This window comes from Cavia porcellus, unplaced genomic scaffold (assembly GCF_034190915.1).
Source record: "Cavia porcellus strain 051 isolate PalLab524CR breed Dunkin Hartley unplaced genomic scaffold, mCavPor4.1 scaffold_22, whole genome shotgun sequence".
Classification (NCBI taxonomy): Eukaryota; Metazoa; Chordata; class Mammalia; order Rodentia; family Caviidae; genus Cavia; species Cavia porcellus.
The window spans coordinates 6,261,590-6,278,222 of NW_026947505.1; the positions used below are offsets into that span (position 1 = coordinate 6,261,590).

A 16,633-nucleotide genomic window follows, 5' to 3' on the forward strand; every position below is an offset into this window, starting at 1 on the left:
TGTTATTATAGAGGACCTCACGAATTCCCTTTTTCTGTAAAAACTATACAATCTACCATACTTAAGTACCTATATTTATGGAATGTCTATTTCCATATAAACAAGTCTCCAAATAGTTGAAAAAAATTATTCAAGATGACATTTGTAAGGTGGTTACATCCCTGTAGCTCGGTTTCCATCTACTAATATTTTAATACTGAATCTAGCAATCAGGAAATTTTAGTTAACTGATACTTCCCAATTTTAAAAAATGGAGCTTCTAAAGCCTTCCTTCTGCCCTCAAAACCCCAGCAAGGTACAATATATTAGAAAAGAGAAAAATAAGGAAGTTATATAGAGACATTCACTATGATTTAATACTTTTACTTAAATTCTAAGGAAATGTCAATGAATTCTGAAACAGCCATCTGAATACACACTATAATCAAATATACATGATATACATATGCCATGCTATAACAAATATAAGACAGACCTACTTTTCTACAAGAAATGCAAGGTAATGAGAATTAAATCCTGTCACCTTACTGTTAAAAATGTCATTGGGATATCAGAAAGATCAAAAATTCTACTGACTCAAATATCATTTGTAATTAGAAGGCTATTTGCATTTTAGTAATTAGTGTATTGCATATTTACCTGTATTTATACTTTCTACTCTTAATGGAAACCCAGACTGGGCAACAGCTACAAGTTTCAAAGCAATGTAGAACTGACTTCTTCCAAAATAACCAAGTCGTGTTGCACCACAAAGTTCCATAATCTAGAAGAGAACACAATGCTAGCATTAAGAATTATGCCAAATTCTCCATTCAAAACTATGCAGCTAGACAATTTGTTAGTAACTTCTCCAGAAATACTATCTAATGTATGATGTAGTACTCCCAATTGATAACCAATTTCCAATTCTTGGAAACAAAACCCACTGGTTTTACAATAAGGTTATCATTCTGCAATTGATCAAAATCTAGGTAATAAGCAGTTTTATTAGAATTTTATTTCCTTCGAGGTCACTTTTTAAAAAAGAAACAATATATCATCCATACTTTCTATTACAAGCACATATTGATATAAGCGTTCTATGCAGCCAACAGACAATTACACAGCTACTGAAAGCAACAGTCATAAAATGATGTAGCAACCTGGAAGAATATGCCAAGCAAGACACACAATCTTAACCACATATATACAAATTTGGAAACTATCAAATTCTATCAGCTGTTTAGTTAGGAGAGTTTAAAAGAAGAGTTTTTGCTCCTCATTTCCTAATTGTATTTAACATGGTTATATGGCTTTTTTTTAAAAAAGTTTTTAGCCTATCAACAAGTATCTCAAAACTACACAAGTAAATTCAGTGGTGCCTCGATGCACGAGTTTCATTTGTTCCACAATTTTGGGAAGATGGTTGTGTTTACAGTTTGTTATCTAATGTGGAGTTTGAGAACAGAAGCAAAACTTCCCCTAACATTTCTGTTTGGCAACCAAATTATTAAGGATTCGTGAACTGAGGTACTGCTGTTCAGAATCAACAAAGACGATTTCAAACTGTGCTATCTACACTCAAAAAAGTGGAGATTTGTACTATATGGGTGTTACGAATATGTTTAAAGTAAGCAATATATATCTGTCACTTGTCCAATAATACAAATTCTTGTATATTTAACATGTTCCCGATGAGGTTGTAATTTATATGTCTCACTGCCAGGTGGCTTGAACCAGTGTGGGGACATGCCAGCCAGAATGAGTTAAGCTGTCTTCTTTTTCTGTGACATTCAAGTTAGGGTAAAGTAAATTTGAGATGCTGGAGAACTGAGTCTGAAGAAAAGTATGTAAAGAACTACAAACAAGCACTTACCAACAGTTAAACAATGCTATGGCAACACTACTATTTGTGTACATGGACAAAAAGAAAAGTCAGTGTTTGATGACTGATAAGCACTGGAAGGAACTGCTCCTTTTGCCATGAAGGGGCATTTCTTCTGTGAAAATTTAAAAGGGAAAAGGAAATTTTAAAAGGTGGGTTAAATGATTAAGGGAACAGTGAAGAAAAGAAGGCAGAATTAACAAAGAAAGGCTACATAACCTTGCCAGGCATGCAGGCATTTTTTCTGTGATCACTGTCTTCGTCCACTCTTTTTTGCCTACCTGCTACCTGTTAAAGGATAACTATGTATCTTAGATACCTCTTTGATGACAAAGCAAGCATGTAAAACATGCCGGCTATATGCCAGATACAGAAGACCTAAAAAGTGAAGTCACAGTAGTTTGTGGATACTCAGGGGATGATACCCAGGGAATGGCTAGAAAGGACGTGGTAGGTATTGAGGAGAAGTCAGAATCTTGTCACTTTTTAAATTTGTGTTTATTCAAAGTTTGAGTTTGAAAAAAAAATTTTTGAATTTGTTAGCTATTTACATTTCTTTTGTTATGAATTACCCAACTTGTCCTTCACTGATTTAAAATGAGTCTTCTTTGTTCATTTTAAGAAGCTTTATTATATTATGGTTATTGACCTCCAAGCCTCATGGAATTCATTCATTTACTCAGCACCAATTAAGTACTATGGGGCTCCAACAGGAAGGACAAGGCTGCTCAGTGAAGACTGTAAATGTGGGGAGGTGAAGGCAGGATTGGGGAAGAAGCATGGAGGAACAGGTGAAGCTGAAGATTTAGACAGAAGCCCTTATATATGAAATTTCCTGATTATCTATTTTTCAATTAAATTCTTACAGTGCTACAGAATTTTTATAAAATGTATCATTTTTCTCCTTTATGGCTTTTGGGTTTGCTATATTTAAAAAAGTTTTTATAAATGTTTTATTCTAGAATATTTCTGATCAATACAAAAGATATATGTCTTACTAAATTCCAATTTATTTTTGAAATGAAAAGTTAGGAATTCTCTTGATTCTATTTACTTACTGACCTTTTTCCAGTAACTTGAAAAATCAAGTCATATTTATTTCTGACTCATTTAGTTTGATATGGTTGGCTCTTCTTGGACCTGTAACACTATTTTGATAATAAATATGTGATAGCATTAACCTAATGTTGGGCTTCCTCCTTGTTTAGAACAATCTGGGATATTGTCATATTTCAAATAATGTTTCATGTGTCAGAATAAATAGAAATTTTACTTGGGATGGTTATTTTATGATCTTGTCCCAGACTTTAACATGATCATTTCCAGTCTTCTGTCATCAAGCACAATACTGGCTAACACTCCAGGACACCTTTCAGGGCTACTCAGCTAGTTCTACACTTCTCAGCTTTGCTTTTGGCTTCGCATTTTTCAAAACCTACAAGCAGATGTTAATTTTAAAATGTGCATTTTGGGTGGAAAATTAAAAGATCATTTTTTTGTTTATATATATACTAACAGAGTATCTAACAGGAAACTTTTTTTTTTTTTTAATGTTTGGAATGAATTCTATTTAGTCACAGTGTATATCTCCCCAAATTAAAAATTTTAACCACAATATTAAACTTTTAAAAATTAAATCTGTTAAGTTTTGGTACTGGTGTTATTTTGGCTTTGTAAAACAAACTAGCAAGTCTTATTTTTCTCTGTTCTAAAGTATTTTAAATAGGTCAGAAATTAACCAGACACAGTAGTGCGTGCCTATCATCCCAGCACTCTGGGAGACTGATGTATAAAGACTGTAGGTTTAAACTTAGCCTGGGCAACTAAGTGACGTAGACCCTATCTCAAAAATTTAAATACATATAGAAAGGTAGGAGATAAAAATCAGTGTGAAAATCCTGGGTCTGATATCCAATACTACCAGCAAAAAATTGTGTCCCATGAATATTTGAAAGCATTCACCCGTGGTTATAGGCTGGGCTAATATACATCTCAGTTTCTATTATTTTAAATAAAATAGGTCTTCTATTTCTAAAACATCTGATAATTCCCTCAAGACTAATTTATCACCTCCAAATTTTGAAATTTATTGGTTCACCTTCACACAAAGTAGTCTGATTCTTTTAATTTTCTCTTAATCTTAATTGTTCATATTTATATGCATGCTCAGTCTTTCTCAGGCCAAGTCTGTTACCTGACACAAAGAACACCTAAAGTGCTTATTAGGGTACAGATTCCCAGTTCTGTATAAGATGTCCAGTAGATCATTAATTTATTTATGAAGCCCAGGCCCAGTTGGTGGTTGCTGACATACTAGTGATAACTACTGAAAACTATTAAGCTTTATTTTCAGTTTTTGTTTTTGAGACAAGGTCTTGCTACGTAGTTCAGGCTGCTCTTGAACTCACTATGTAGCACAGCCTGGGCTGGAACTGGGGGTGATTCTTCTGTGTCAGCCTCCTAAGCACTGGGATTATAGGCATGCCTGGCTAAGCTTTACTTTCTTAATTGCAAGATCTATTAGACCACAGTAAAAATAAATAAAATGGTATTTAAGGATATGAAATTAAAAGTTCCTGTGCCCTCTTTAGAATTAACAATTCCTTTGAATAAACGAGACTTGAAAAAAAAAAAGAAAAAAAAAAAAGAATTAACAATTCCTTTCATCTGTTCTTCCAATTTTTTCTACATGTATATAAACATATAAGCACATATAATGTACTTAAACATTTTATATAGTTACACTGCACATGATTTTACTGTATTAAAGATCTTTCCATATCAGCACACACAGGCCTTTCTTTTATGTAGCATTCCACTGTATGAATATACCTATCACAAAATGACCAATCCCCTAATGAGAGGCATTTAGGTTTTTCCAGTTTCCTTATTACCAATAATACTGTATTTTTGTGCGTCTATCTTTTGTGTAGGACAAAATTCTAGAATTAGAAAATGTTTCAAAATATGACATCCTCAAATACTCATAACTTTGCTTGATTGTAACATATTATTGACCAGCACAGAATCCTGGCTGCATGGTCTGAGACAACAGAGAGAAGTTTATGTCATTGACTTTACTGGTTTCAGAAAGAAACATCTACCTGAGGTAAGTCAGTATTGACTTACTTTCTAAATGTTCCATTCCATATGTTTATCAAAAAGCCCTTAAATAGACTGCAGTTCATTTTGGTTTTTGCAACAAAGTCTGGTTATGTAGTTCAGGCTGTCCTTGAACTCACTGCGATTCTCCTGCTGCCCCGAGTGCTGAGATTATAGGCACGCACCATCATGCTTGGCATACAGCTAGTTCATTTTAATATTTAAACAGATCAATGTGGTTAGACAATCATTATTTAGATCATTTACAGTTTTTAACATGTTAGATAACTATGCCTCAGTTTCCTCAAATGTAATCTGAGGAAAATTAAGCTTCTTCATTTGCTGCTATCAGGATTCAATGAGACTATCAACAAAGCAGTTCAGAAGTACTTGACCCACAAAGATCATTATTAATAGTTTTTATTTACTATCCTACCCATTGTGGATTTTATATAGTTTAGGCAACTCGAGACTAACTCATTCTTGAATACCACATTTTCCTGAGACCTCAAAATTTATGCCTTTGAATAGTAACATGGGTTTTGTTAGAAGTTGTGTATGTGCAGTAGTGAATGAACCCAGGGCTTTTGCACACTGAACACATGCTTTATCACAGAACCACAGTTCCAGGTGGGCTTTTTTATAACTAAAACACAAGAAGCTATCATGCTTTTATAACCATTCTGAACCTCCAGTTTAAGCAACACAAATTAGTACCTTTATACAATGCAATTACAAATTCAAGACCTTGAAGAAAACATGCAATGTTTTTCTTATAAATAATGGAATATTACTGTTAACAGAGTTTTGTTTTGTTCTTTGCAATAATTTGTGATTTTTCCCTTGTTGCCAAGATATCATTTTTTGTTCTAATCACAGTCTAATTGTTGCTTTCTACTTTATAGCCACAGATTTAGAAATGGAAACAAGTTTTTAAAATGGCACAGAATAAGAATAGTTCTTTATAATGACCCAAAGAACTTTTCAATGAGCAAAGTACATAAGCAGTATTTTTTATGTCCAGATATATAAATGTAAGGGTAGGGGAACTAATATTTATTGAATATATACTATGCTAGGCATAGTGGTAAATATTAGGTATTCCCATCTAATCCTTAAAACCAATGGAATAGAACTGGTACTATCATTATGTAAGGAAGAAAGAGAATGAGCCAAGCAACTTTCCGAAAGCTGTATTTATGCCTTTCTTCCTCTACCATGACACACTTCCACTCTCCCATGGGGATGGTAAGAGTAGTTAAAGCATAGGAAGGTTCTTTACTGCTGTGCTCTGAATGTGACGGTACAGGAGATGCTAACCAATAAATGTATATAAAATTCATTTCTTATTTAAGGCAAGAAACAACCAAAGTAAAGGAGATGCTATATATTCTTGAATTCATGAGCTGAATCACAAACATGAGACTCAAAAAAGAGGAGGAATACATTGAAACTACATAAATATTGCAATAGGATCATCCCAGAAAGCTATCAAAATGGAAATTTTACTAAAAAGTTTAACAATAAAATATGAAACAAAACAGGATCCTTTTTCTAGTTATTACCAAGTTAAAAAGTGAGGTAACTCTAGTACTTCCAATTTTTTTTTAAATTTTATTTGACAAAAAGAAAAAAAGCAGAGAAAGGGTACAAGTTATACAGATATACAGAAAAAAATAAACAACAGGCAATCACTAGTTAATGGATTACATATTGTCATCTTAGAAATAATTGTTCAAGCCACAAAACTAAAGCTCACAAAGTGGACATTCCAACAGTGAGACTGCAAACAGTTCTGTTCAATGATCCAACAAAACTCAGTAACATGATTATCTATCTTATACACTTAAATATACAGTTATATTGTTTAGAGCACTTTCTTTTCCTCTCTTTTGTACAATGACAAATACACATTTTGGGTTTTGTTGCTCCGACAGTTCTTATTACTTTTTTGGAAAAGAGTAGAACCAATGTGACATAACAGAACAGAGTCAGTCAAATCAAAAGGGTGGAAATAATAATGTAAAAACACAATACAAGGTGATCAACAATGGTTACCATAATGCCTCCCGCTATCTCAAAAAGAATTGCCTATATCATCAGTTATAATAAAATTGAACAAAACAGTAAAGAACGAAACCAACAAAACCAAAACATTTGAGACATTACAGGTCTTCAAAAGTAGATAATAGTCAACCAGAATAGGCGTCATAATGAATCCCACTATCTTCACAGCTGTTGCCTAAACTTTCGAACCTGGTACTATCAAGCAAAACAGAATAGAGGGACATCAGTCAAAACAAGATGGTGAGAGCAATACAGGGCTTTAAATCAAGATAATGGAAAGTCAAAGTGGGTTACTATAATATATCCTGCTATTTTATTTATTTTTCCCTTAATTAAAAACATAAAAATAAAAAAGTAAATAAAATGGAGATTGAGATAAAAGAGAGCATAACAGCAAAACAGCACAGATCAAAACATAACCATTTAAGCAAAATAGTGTTTCATCACAAGATAATCCCAACATAAAAGTAGTTACCATATTGTCTCTTTCCTTGAAATCTTTGAGTATAACTTCGTATACTGTAGCATCAAATATATCAAAACAATGTAAAACCATTTAAGAGAATGACAGTATTACAGGGTATTTAGAATCAACTAACAGAAAATGAACAATGGTTTCTGTATAATCTCCTTGTCTATAAAAGTTTTTGCTTATGCTATCATACATAATAAAATCCAATAAGATACAACCTGTTTAGAACAATGGAGACAGAAGAACAAAAGCTCGATGAGACTTCAAAACAAGATGATACTAAATCAGTATTACCTATTAAGATGTCATTTTCTCCAAAATAGCTGTTCCTATCATCCAATCTTCTCTGCCTCATTTCTGTTGAGCTCTTTTTCTGTCATTAGTTGTCAGTTTGTCTTCTTCATTTTGTTTTCTGCTCCATTCATTGTGGCCTCTCTGCCACTATTTCTGGATTCTTTGTATTTTTCTTTTTTAGAATATCCTGCAGTATTCTCTGTAGAGTTGAATTGGTGGTTGCATATTCCCCTAATTCTTCTTTATCCTGGAAGCACCTTGTTTTTCCATCAATTTCCAGGGATAGCTGTGCAGGATATATCAACCTTGGCTGGAGATTATTATCTTTCAAAGCCTGAATTATTTCCCCCCATGCTCTTGGTGATTTGATGGTTTGTGCAGAGAAGTCTGCTGTAATTCTGATGGGTGTTCCCTTGTAAGTGATATGTTTCTTGTCTCTGACGGCTTTTAATATTCTGTTCTTGTATTGGATTTCTGGAATTTTAATTATTATATGCCTGGGTGTTGCTCTGTTTGGGTTGTAGGTGGCTGGGTCCTGTATGCTTCATACAACTGAGTATCTTTATCTTTTGCTAAATTAGGAAAATTCTCCTGGATTATTTCTGTGAGTAGCTTTTGTAGTTCATTTGTTTGTGTCCCTACTTCTTCTTTTATGTTCTTAATTCTTAAGTTATAGATACTCTTATCATCTTCTAGTCTTTGTATTATTGCTGTTTGTTTCTTTGTTATTTTTAAGAAGTTTTTCATTTCATGCTCCCATATTACAAATCTGCCCTCCAGTTCAGATACTCTGTCCTTAGTTTCTTTCAAGCTGTTATGCCAGTTTTCGATAGAGTTTTTAGTTTCCTGGTAATCTCTTTGAACCTGTTTCACGTATTCTATGCTTTCTCTACTTTCTCCATCAAACAATTCTCCCCTCTTTTTCTGTTCTTCCATTCCACCATCTGTTTTTTCTTGGGTGGTGCTTAGCATTTCTCTAACTATTCTGCTTATGTCCAGCTTCAGGTCATTAATAACTTCATTCCTGAACTTGTCTATGAGGCTCTGGAGATAGCGCTTTATATCTATTGGTGCTGTGTCTGTTATTGCCTCTTTCTCAGGATTGGGGGCCGAGGAGCCTTTCTTGTTGCTGCCTCTTCCCATATTCTTTGTTCCTTATATATGCAAGCATATATAGGAGGCCCAGCTTCCTTCCCTGTCGGCCACAGTCTGATTGAATTGCGCTGGCTAGGTGTTCCCGCCCACCGCAGCACACCAGGAAGTTGCACACCAGGCAGCCTATGCAGGGCCTGCCCCTCCAGGTCACCTTCAGGCGCTGGGACCTGGGTTGTGCTAGCCTACTGGGTCTCAGCCAGCAGCATCACGTAGGCTAGGCACTGCTCACCAATCCCGCTTGAGAGGGGGATACGTGACTGAAGTCACTGCAGTGCCCTGTTCCCGCAAGTCTGCCCAGACCCAGAATGTCCTCTATTGGAGTCTCCTAGACCGTGGAACAGTCCCAGTTTCTCTCACTCACTGCAGGTCAATGCACAGCTCCCCGCCCGTCCTGCTTTCAACTCCGTTCACTGATTCCCGTTCTCAGCTTTCGTGCGTCTCTCTCCCTGCCGAGCCGATGAAGACGAGGCAGCGGCAGCGGGAAACCCAAATCACAGCTTCCAATGGTGCAGGCTCCAGCTTCCACACTGAGGCTTTTCTGTTCCTGTTATAGCACCAGTATTGAATTCCCAGTTGGTTTCTCTCAGCCCAGTTCGTTCTTGGATCAGCAGGGCATATCTCCACTTGCTTATGATTCCTTACTCTGCACCATTCCTGAATTCTAAGCTGGGTCTTTCAGAGAGCCTCCGTAGCTGCTGCTATCTGTCCCCCATGTTCTCACGGAAGTCAGTACTTCCAATGTTATAAAATTCTTTTGAGGTAAGTGAAACTGAGAAAGTAGACACGTAATGTTGGTGGCTTAAAACCCTGGACAATTTGGTCTCCCTGATTTCCTTGAAGAGACTGGCGTTATTTCCTCTGGCTGGCAGTCACTCTAACTTCTAAGGGTCTACTAATTCCTCAGATTTGTCCCTATAATTCTGTAACTCACTAATAGGAATATCTGTAATGGAGACTCACATCTACTAGAAAGAAGGAAACAGTTACAAGAGGTAAATTAAAATAACCTACTGTTAGGAAAGGAGTTTATTGGGATGGGGATTTAGCTCAGCAGCGTAAGTGTCCGCCTTACAAGCATGTGGTCGTGAGTTCGATCTCTGGTACCAGTAAAAAAAAAAAAAAGAAAAAGAAAAAAGAAAAAAAGGAAAGGAGTTTACTTGTCATTGTACTCCATGGCCAGAATAATATTCTAATGTTTGCTGTCATTATCCTCATTTGAAAGGAAAAAAAAACAAGGACGATAAGGAGCAGAACAAAGACTCAGAGCCAAGGCAGTCTGAGTGCAAAGTTTCTGCTTCCAGTTTCATCCAGATCACAGAGTGTGTGCTAATCCTCGTGTGCTCATAAGGCAGCAGTTCTAAAACATATCCCTCCACACAATCAGTCAAGTTAAAAGTTCTGCAGCTGAGTAAACTAAAGAAAATTATAGTTCCTTTGGAGATTTTAGAATGCACCTTTAGCCCATATGAGGCACTAACATATCTGCTACACAAGCCTGTTAAAAGGCTTTAGAACCAGGGGTTCACATATCCGAGGCTCTGGAAACTACTGGAGATGAATCCTGGATGCTTTAGAGCATTGTTTCTGGATGGTTTTGGCCTTAAGATTCTTTGTATATGTTTTAAAATCTCTACTAAAGGGGCTGGGGGTTTAGCTCAGCGGCATAAGCACCTGCCTTGCAAGCAGGCAGTCATGAGTTCGATCCCTGGTACCGATAAAAATGAAAAAGACAAAAAAAAAAAAAACAAACCTCTACTAAGGACTCTAAAACTTTTTTCTGACTTATATTTGATATTTACTAAACTGGAAAATTACAAATATGTATCAATTCATTTAAAAATAGTAATTCATCACATGTAACATTGCTTTATGAAAATATCTTTCAAAACAAGAAAATTAGATCAGTGCAGTTTTACACATGTGCAAATTTTCTTAATGCCTGGCTTGTAAAATTCTCATGTTTTTAATTTGCATTATATTGCTTTGTTTAAGATACAAAGGACGTAGGTGTTAGAAAAGGGAATGTTTAGCCTTTCAGGTAATTCTGGTATTATTATTTAATCCAACTACTCAACAGTTCTTGCCTAAAGGTTATTTTTACTATAAATTCCAAAATTATAGCAATGTACAGTATGACACGTGTGCTTTGATGTACTTGATTTGCACTGACCACTATAAATTACTGTTTTATTACATCATGGAGACTTTCCAAATGTAACATTTTTTAAAAACTGGAATTTGAAATCAGGACCTTGCATTTGCCAGGCAGGTGCCACACCCACTAAGCTATATTTCCAGCCAAATGTAACATATTTCATTTATACTTTCGGAAATCATATTTGCTAATAACACTGACCTCATCAGAAAAGTCACTAAATATTTTGAAGCAATTCAGCATTTAAAAAACCATAAAGTTTTAAAAATTCTAATTTTCACCAAAAAGCTTGACTTTTATCATGAGCAATTAAAAGCATCATGTATTTTCCTTGAAGGGTGTTTTCCTTTATTTTCAAGGAAATACATGCCCAAAACTCAAATTGGTTATTCTTAAGAAAAATGATGTTCCATGAAGAAAATGGTTTAGTTCAACGGTTATTTTCACTCAATCATGAACATAAGTACTTTTTCCTCAAGATAATCACCATATTTCAAATATGAAGCAAAAATGCTTTATGTATAGTTATCCTTTTGTGACACAAAATATTTAAAAAGATGTACGCTTAAGATCAAGATTTAATAAAGTTAATAGTTTTTACTGTAATGCAAAGGACATGCTTAAGTGAAACTGGTTACTACTGGGCAGTGCAGAGTACAAAACTTGTACAGTATGGACCTAGTGCCTGCTAAAGAACCGGCAGTTCACACCACTGATGCAAGTACTAGCACAGTAAAGAGGAAACATAATGTCTTACTGTTATGAAAATAGTTTTCACTTTACAGGAGTGTGTGGAGACCATATTTGACAAGTGCTGTTACAGACCACACCCACCTCCTTCTACAGAAAGGAGAGTGTACAGAGAGGGGAAGAATTGCCTTTGATGCAACAACTGCTGATCCTTTTCTCTTAGAGTGAACACAGAAAACACAATGTCCAGGGATGCAAGTTGCATGCATGAATTACTGAAACTGGCAAGGTGGGGAAAGTAATGAATTACAGAATACAAGAGATCAGTTGTTACACAAGAACACTTGTCCAATGATGGCATCTTCAGATTTTTTTAAAGCTGGCTATCTGGACTATTCTGTTCCCATTTTCAAATGCTAATGTGAATTCACAAAACACTTGGACCGGCTGTCTGTACATTCTGTCCAGAGTGTTCCATAATTAATACAAGAAAAACAGCAATAAAGTAAAATGGAAAAATTGCAATAACATCCCTTCATGTTCACTAGCCAGGAGGTAAGGGTAGTATGAAAAAAGGTGAGACCAAATTTCATGAAAGATAATTATAGACACAGGCATTATTAAATATTAACCTGTGCTACTTGCGTAACAGTCCTAGAGAATTTCAGTTGCCTAAGATTCAGGATGCCCAGAAAAAATTATTCTCAAGTCATCAATAAATTACTGTGCACTAGCTTTGTATAAGATCCTGCCTGGCAAACTGAACCAAGGCACCGAGATGACTAAACAGTAACCAAGGAACAATAATTTCTGAAAAATGTATCATTTCATTCTTCACTGGTATATGATGGACAATCCTAAAATACATATACCAACAGTGTAAATTTTAAAATACCTCTTGCCTTTGTTTTGTTTTGTTTTTCAGTAAATCGAGTCCAGTCCTGCCACTTCAGGGCTTTTCCACTGGGTTGCTTTTCACTAGGTTTTAACTGCTGTTGTGCCTTACAAGTCTCAGCCCAAAAGCTTTCCTTAAGCAAAGGTCACTTACACTCCTAGCACCCAGAAAAACTTCTGATGAACAGGGCCAATTTATATTTGTTGGCTGGACGAATGAACAAACTAATGAAGTATTATTTATGGATCAGCTTTGCTGTAGTCTTTTTCCACTACCAAAGTAATGGTCCCTAAGTATGGCTCTGAACAATTTTATGTTTAAACAAAAAAACCCACCTCTTAAGGTTAAGCATTCAAAAGCTCATTCCATGCTATCATGCCAGCCTCCCTTTCCAATTACCTAGACTGAACTCTAGCTACCTCTGAAACTGGTTCCCTCCTCCACAAAATGATACTCTAACCTACATTTGCCTAATGAAATTACACTCTTCTAGCATGATCCACCTAAGACCTTCTTTAGAATAAAATTTATTTTTTACTGGTACACAAAAAACATAAAACTTACAATTTTTTTCTTTTTATTCTTGGGTAAGAGTCTCACTATGTAGTCCAGGCTGGCTTTGAACTCTTGCTGCTCCTGCCTAAACTGCCCTACTGCTGGGATTATAGGAATAAGTTAAATGCCCAGTTTCAAATTTATGAGTACTGAAGGGGTAACATGCAATGTTTCAATATATATATACACTGTCATATTTAAATCCAGTTAAAATGTCTCATGTATTTATCATTCTTTGTGGTGAAAACTTTCAAACATGTTTCTTCTAGCTTTTTGAAATGTGTATACGTTACTGTGGCTTACAGTCACTATCATGCAATAGCACAACAAAACTCCTATCTAAATGTAATTTAGAGCCATTGATAACCTTTCTTATCCGTAACACCTTCCTACTCTTCCAGGTTCCGGTAACACCAATACGAAATTAACTTCATTTATACCCACTTACAAGTGAGAACGTGCGGTATTTGTCCTCTGTGACTGTATAATGATCTTCAGGTTCCATCCATGTTCTTGCAAAGATATCATTCTTTTTGATGGCTTAATAGCATTCTAGCACGTATTTGTACATTTCCTTTATGTACTGACAGCTAATGAGCTAATGAGCACTTCAGTTGTGTCCTTAGCCATTATGAATAATGTTGCACTGAAAATGGGAGTGCTGTGTATCGGACATACTGATTTTTATATTCTTAGATTAGGTCATATGGTTCTATTCTTAGTATTTTCAGGACCCTCCACACATTTTCTGTAACAGCTGTACTAGTTTACTTTCCCTGCAACAGTATGCAAGGGTTTCCTTTTCTCCATATGCTCGCCACCTTGCAAAACAGTGAAACTAGAACCCCATTTTCTCTTCAGTTATAAAAATCAGATGAGTTAAAGGGTTAACTATAAGATTTCAAACTGTAAACTCCTGGAAGAAAGCACAAAAGAACACTGGGAAGACAAAGATTTTTTGGCAAAGACCCCAAAAGCAAAAGGAAAGCCAAAACAAACACATGGAATTGTATCAACTTAAAAACTTCTGAACAGCAAAGGAAACTATCATCAGAGTGAAGAGACAACCTATATAGAATGGGAGAACTTACTTGTAAATTGTACATCTGACAAGGGGTTAATATCCAGAAGGTATTCCAAAAAACTTGAAAGAAAACAACTAAAAAAATTAGCCAACAAACCTACAAACATTTCTCTAAAGAATACATACAAATGGCCATTGGGTATCTGAGAAAATGTTCAACATCCTGTAACACTTTCTTTCTGTCCTACTCCACAGCCAGATGGTCTTTTATTTCTCTGTACTAATATTCCAACTTCTTCCATTTGGGTCACCAGAATTATCTGTACATGATCACCCCTCAGGAGACTCCCCCGTTAACTCCTCAGTTAGGGGCACACAGAAGAGAAAGGAACTGATTCCCACAGGCCCCACACCCATCTGCGTCACCAAACTCATTCTGTTTCTTCATTTAAACCAACTCTTTCCTACTCTGAAATATCATTTTCATCACATCTTTAAAAATGAAGTATTTTCTAATAATAAGCACTCGTTTGTCCCAGACAGTTCAGATTCCATCCACTCTGTAAACACTTGTATCACCTTCAGCACTATAGTACATTGTTGCAAAGGGAATAAATAAGTCAAGGGAAACAGTACAGGGGCAAGGACATGGTACACTCACTAAAGCCTAGTCATTCCAAAAGGACTTCTTGTCCACAATACAGAGTATGTTTACCTTTGTTACAAAAATGATTTCATTTAAATACTCGGGCACAATCCAACAAAAAACTGTATAACTCATACCCATTACTATATTCCTAAATGACTTTTTGATGTCTTTTGGTGCTCAGTGCCACTGTTAAATCCGTTTGAAACTCAGGTTTAATGTGAAATGCAACTGGACCAACCCTTTTAAGAGATACAAATCTGGTAACCAGATTAACAGACTACTTCACTCACTTCCACTGTAATTCTTAAACCCAGTCTGGTCTGAAATCCCAACAATTCTGCCTTAGCCTCCTGAAGTGCTGGGATTACAGGCTTGTGCTACCACACCCAGCTATCCCAAACCTTTCACTGTTTATGGCTTTGCTTGCCCAATTCAACTGCTCTATTGATCTCAAACCCACAAGTCAAGGCCACTTTGCATCTTTCCTTTCTCCTACTGTAACTTTACCTTAATATTTACAAAGATATACGGGAAATTTCACTATTAAACTTTCTTACATATAACTTCCATTTTCATCTATTTTCCTACTTCAGTGAGGGTAGGTTCATCAGGTCTTTCTCCAACAGTATATCCTTATGTAAAATAAACTTGGTTTTATGTTGTCATATTGACACTGGATATATATTCCAACAGACTAGCTCAAAAATGTTTAAAATCTGTCACAAAAGAATTAATTAGCTAAATAGCAAAATTAAACTTTTCTTGCTTTACATCAGGAAATGAAATACAGAAATATTCAAACCACATACAAGATCAGGTAATACATATTTTTATGTACTACATATAGAATCCAGGGTTTTCACACTAAATTACCTCCCTAGCCTATTTTTTATTTCGAGACAGGGTCTTACTCACTTACTAAGTTGCCCAGTTTGGGCTACAACTTCTGATCTCTCTGCCTCAGCCTCCCAGAATGTTTTCATTACAGATGTGCACTGCCTGTTTATTTCCTTTTATTGGGGAGGGGAATCCCACAAGCATCTGTTTTCTTTTTTTAATTTTTTTTTTATTTTATTGGTGCATTTCAGGTAAACATAGAGGTAACAGTCATCAAAAGAAATTTGTACCTGTACATGGTATATCTTGCTTCTTCCCATTCCGCCCCATTCCCTTCAGCCTCCTCCCTCTTTAGTTTTGTTTCATTTTTCTTCTATTCTTTTTCTTGCCCTCCCCCCTTCTTTCTTTCTCTCCCTCTCTCTCTCTTTTTGGTTTTCTGGGGCAGTATCAGTTATCTAAGCAAATACTTCTGGATAGCCTCATAAGAACTCTAACGTGAAAAGTTATTCAACTATCTTTCAAGCTTAGAGGCAGTTCAAGTTTCCGATTGCCAATAAAGTAAGTATTTGTATTATCTACATTAATGATCAAAACACCCCTTTAAACTTAAAACTGGATGTGGGGGTGCACACTTGTACCCCAACACTCTAGGAAGCTGAGGAAGGAGGACTGCAAGATCAAGTGCAGCCCAGGAAACTTAGTGACTAGCAAGACCTTGTCTAAAATAAAAAATAAAAGGTCTGGGAATTTTGCTCAGTGCAGAGGCCATAGGTTCAACCTCTAATACTGGAAAACAACCAGCCAACCAAACAAACAAAAATAGACAACAAAAGAAAAACAGTTGTAAAATAAAAAACGGTTTGAAAATTACTAA

General features: G+C 35.7%; 1 protein-coding gene across 6 annotated transcripts in view; it reads right to left on the reverse strand.

Moving 5' to 3' along the window:
• Positions 1-16,633, reverse strand: part of Reps1 (RALBP1 associated Eps domain containing 1) — an 82,215-nt gene that overhangs the window by 44,165 nt on the left and 21,417 nt on the right. For all 6 annotated transcript variants that reach the window (XM_063233373.1, XM_063233375.1, XM_063233374.1 and 3 more), the window contains exon 2: positions 640-763. In XM_063233373.1, coding sequence (XP_063089443.1) covers positions 640-763 — 124 coding nt within the window. The remainder of the gene's footprint in view (positions 1-639; positions 764-16,633) is intronic.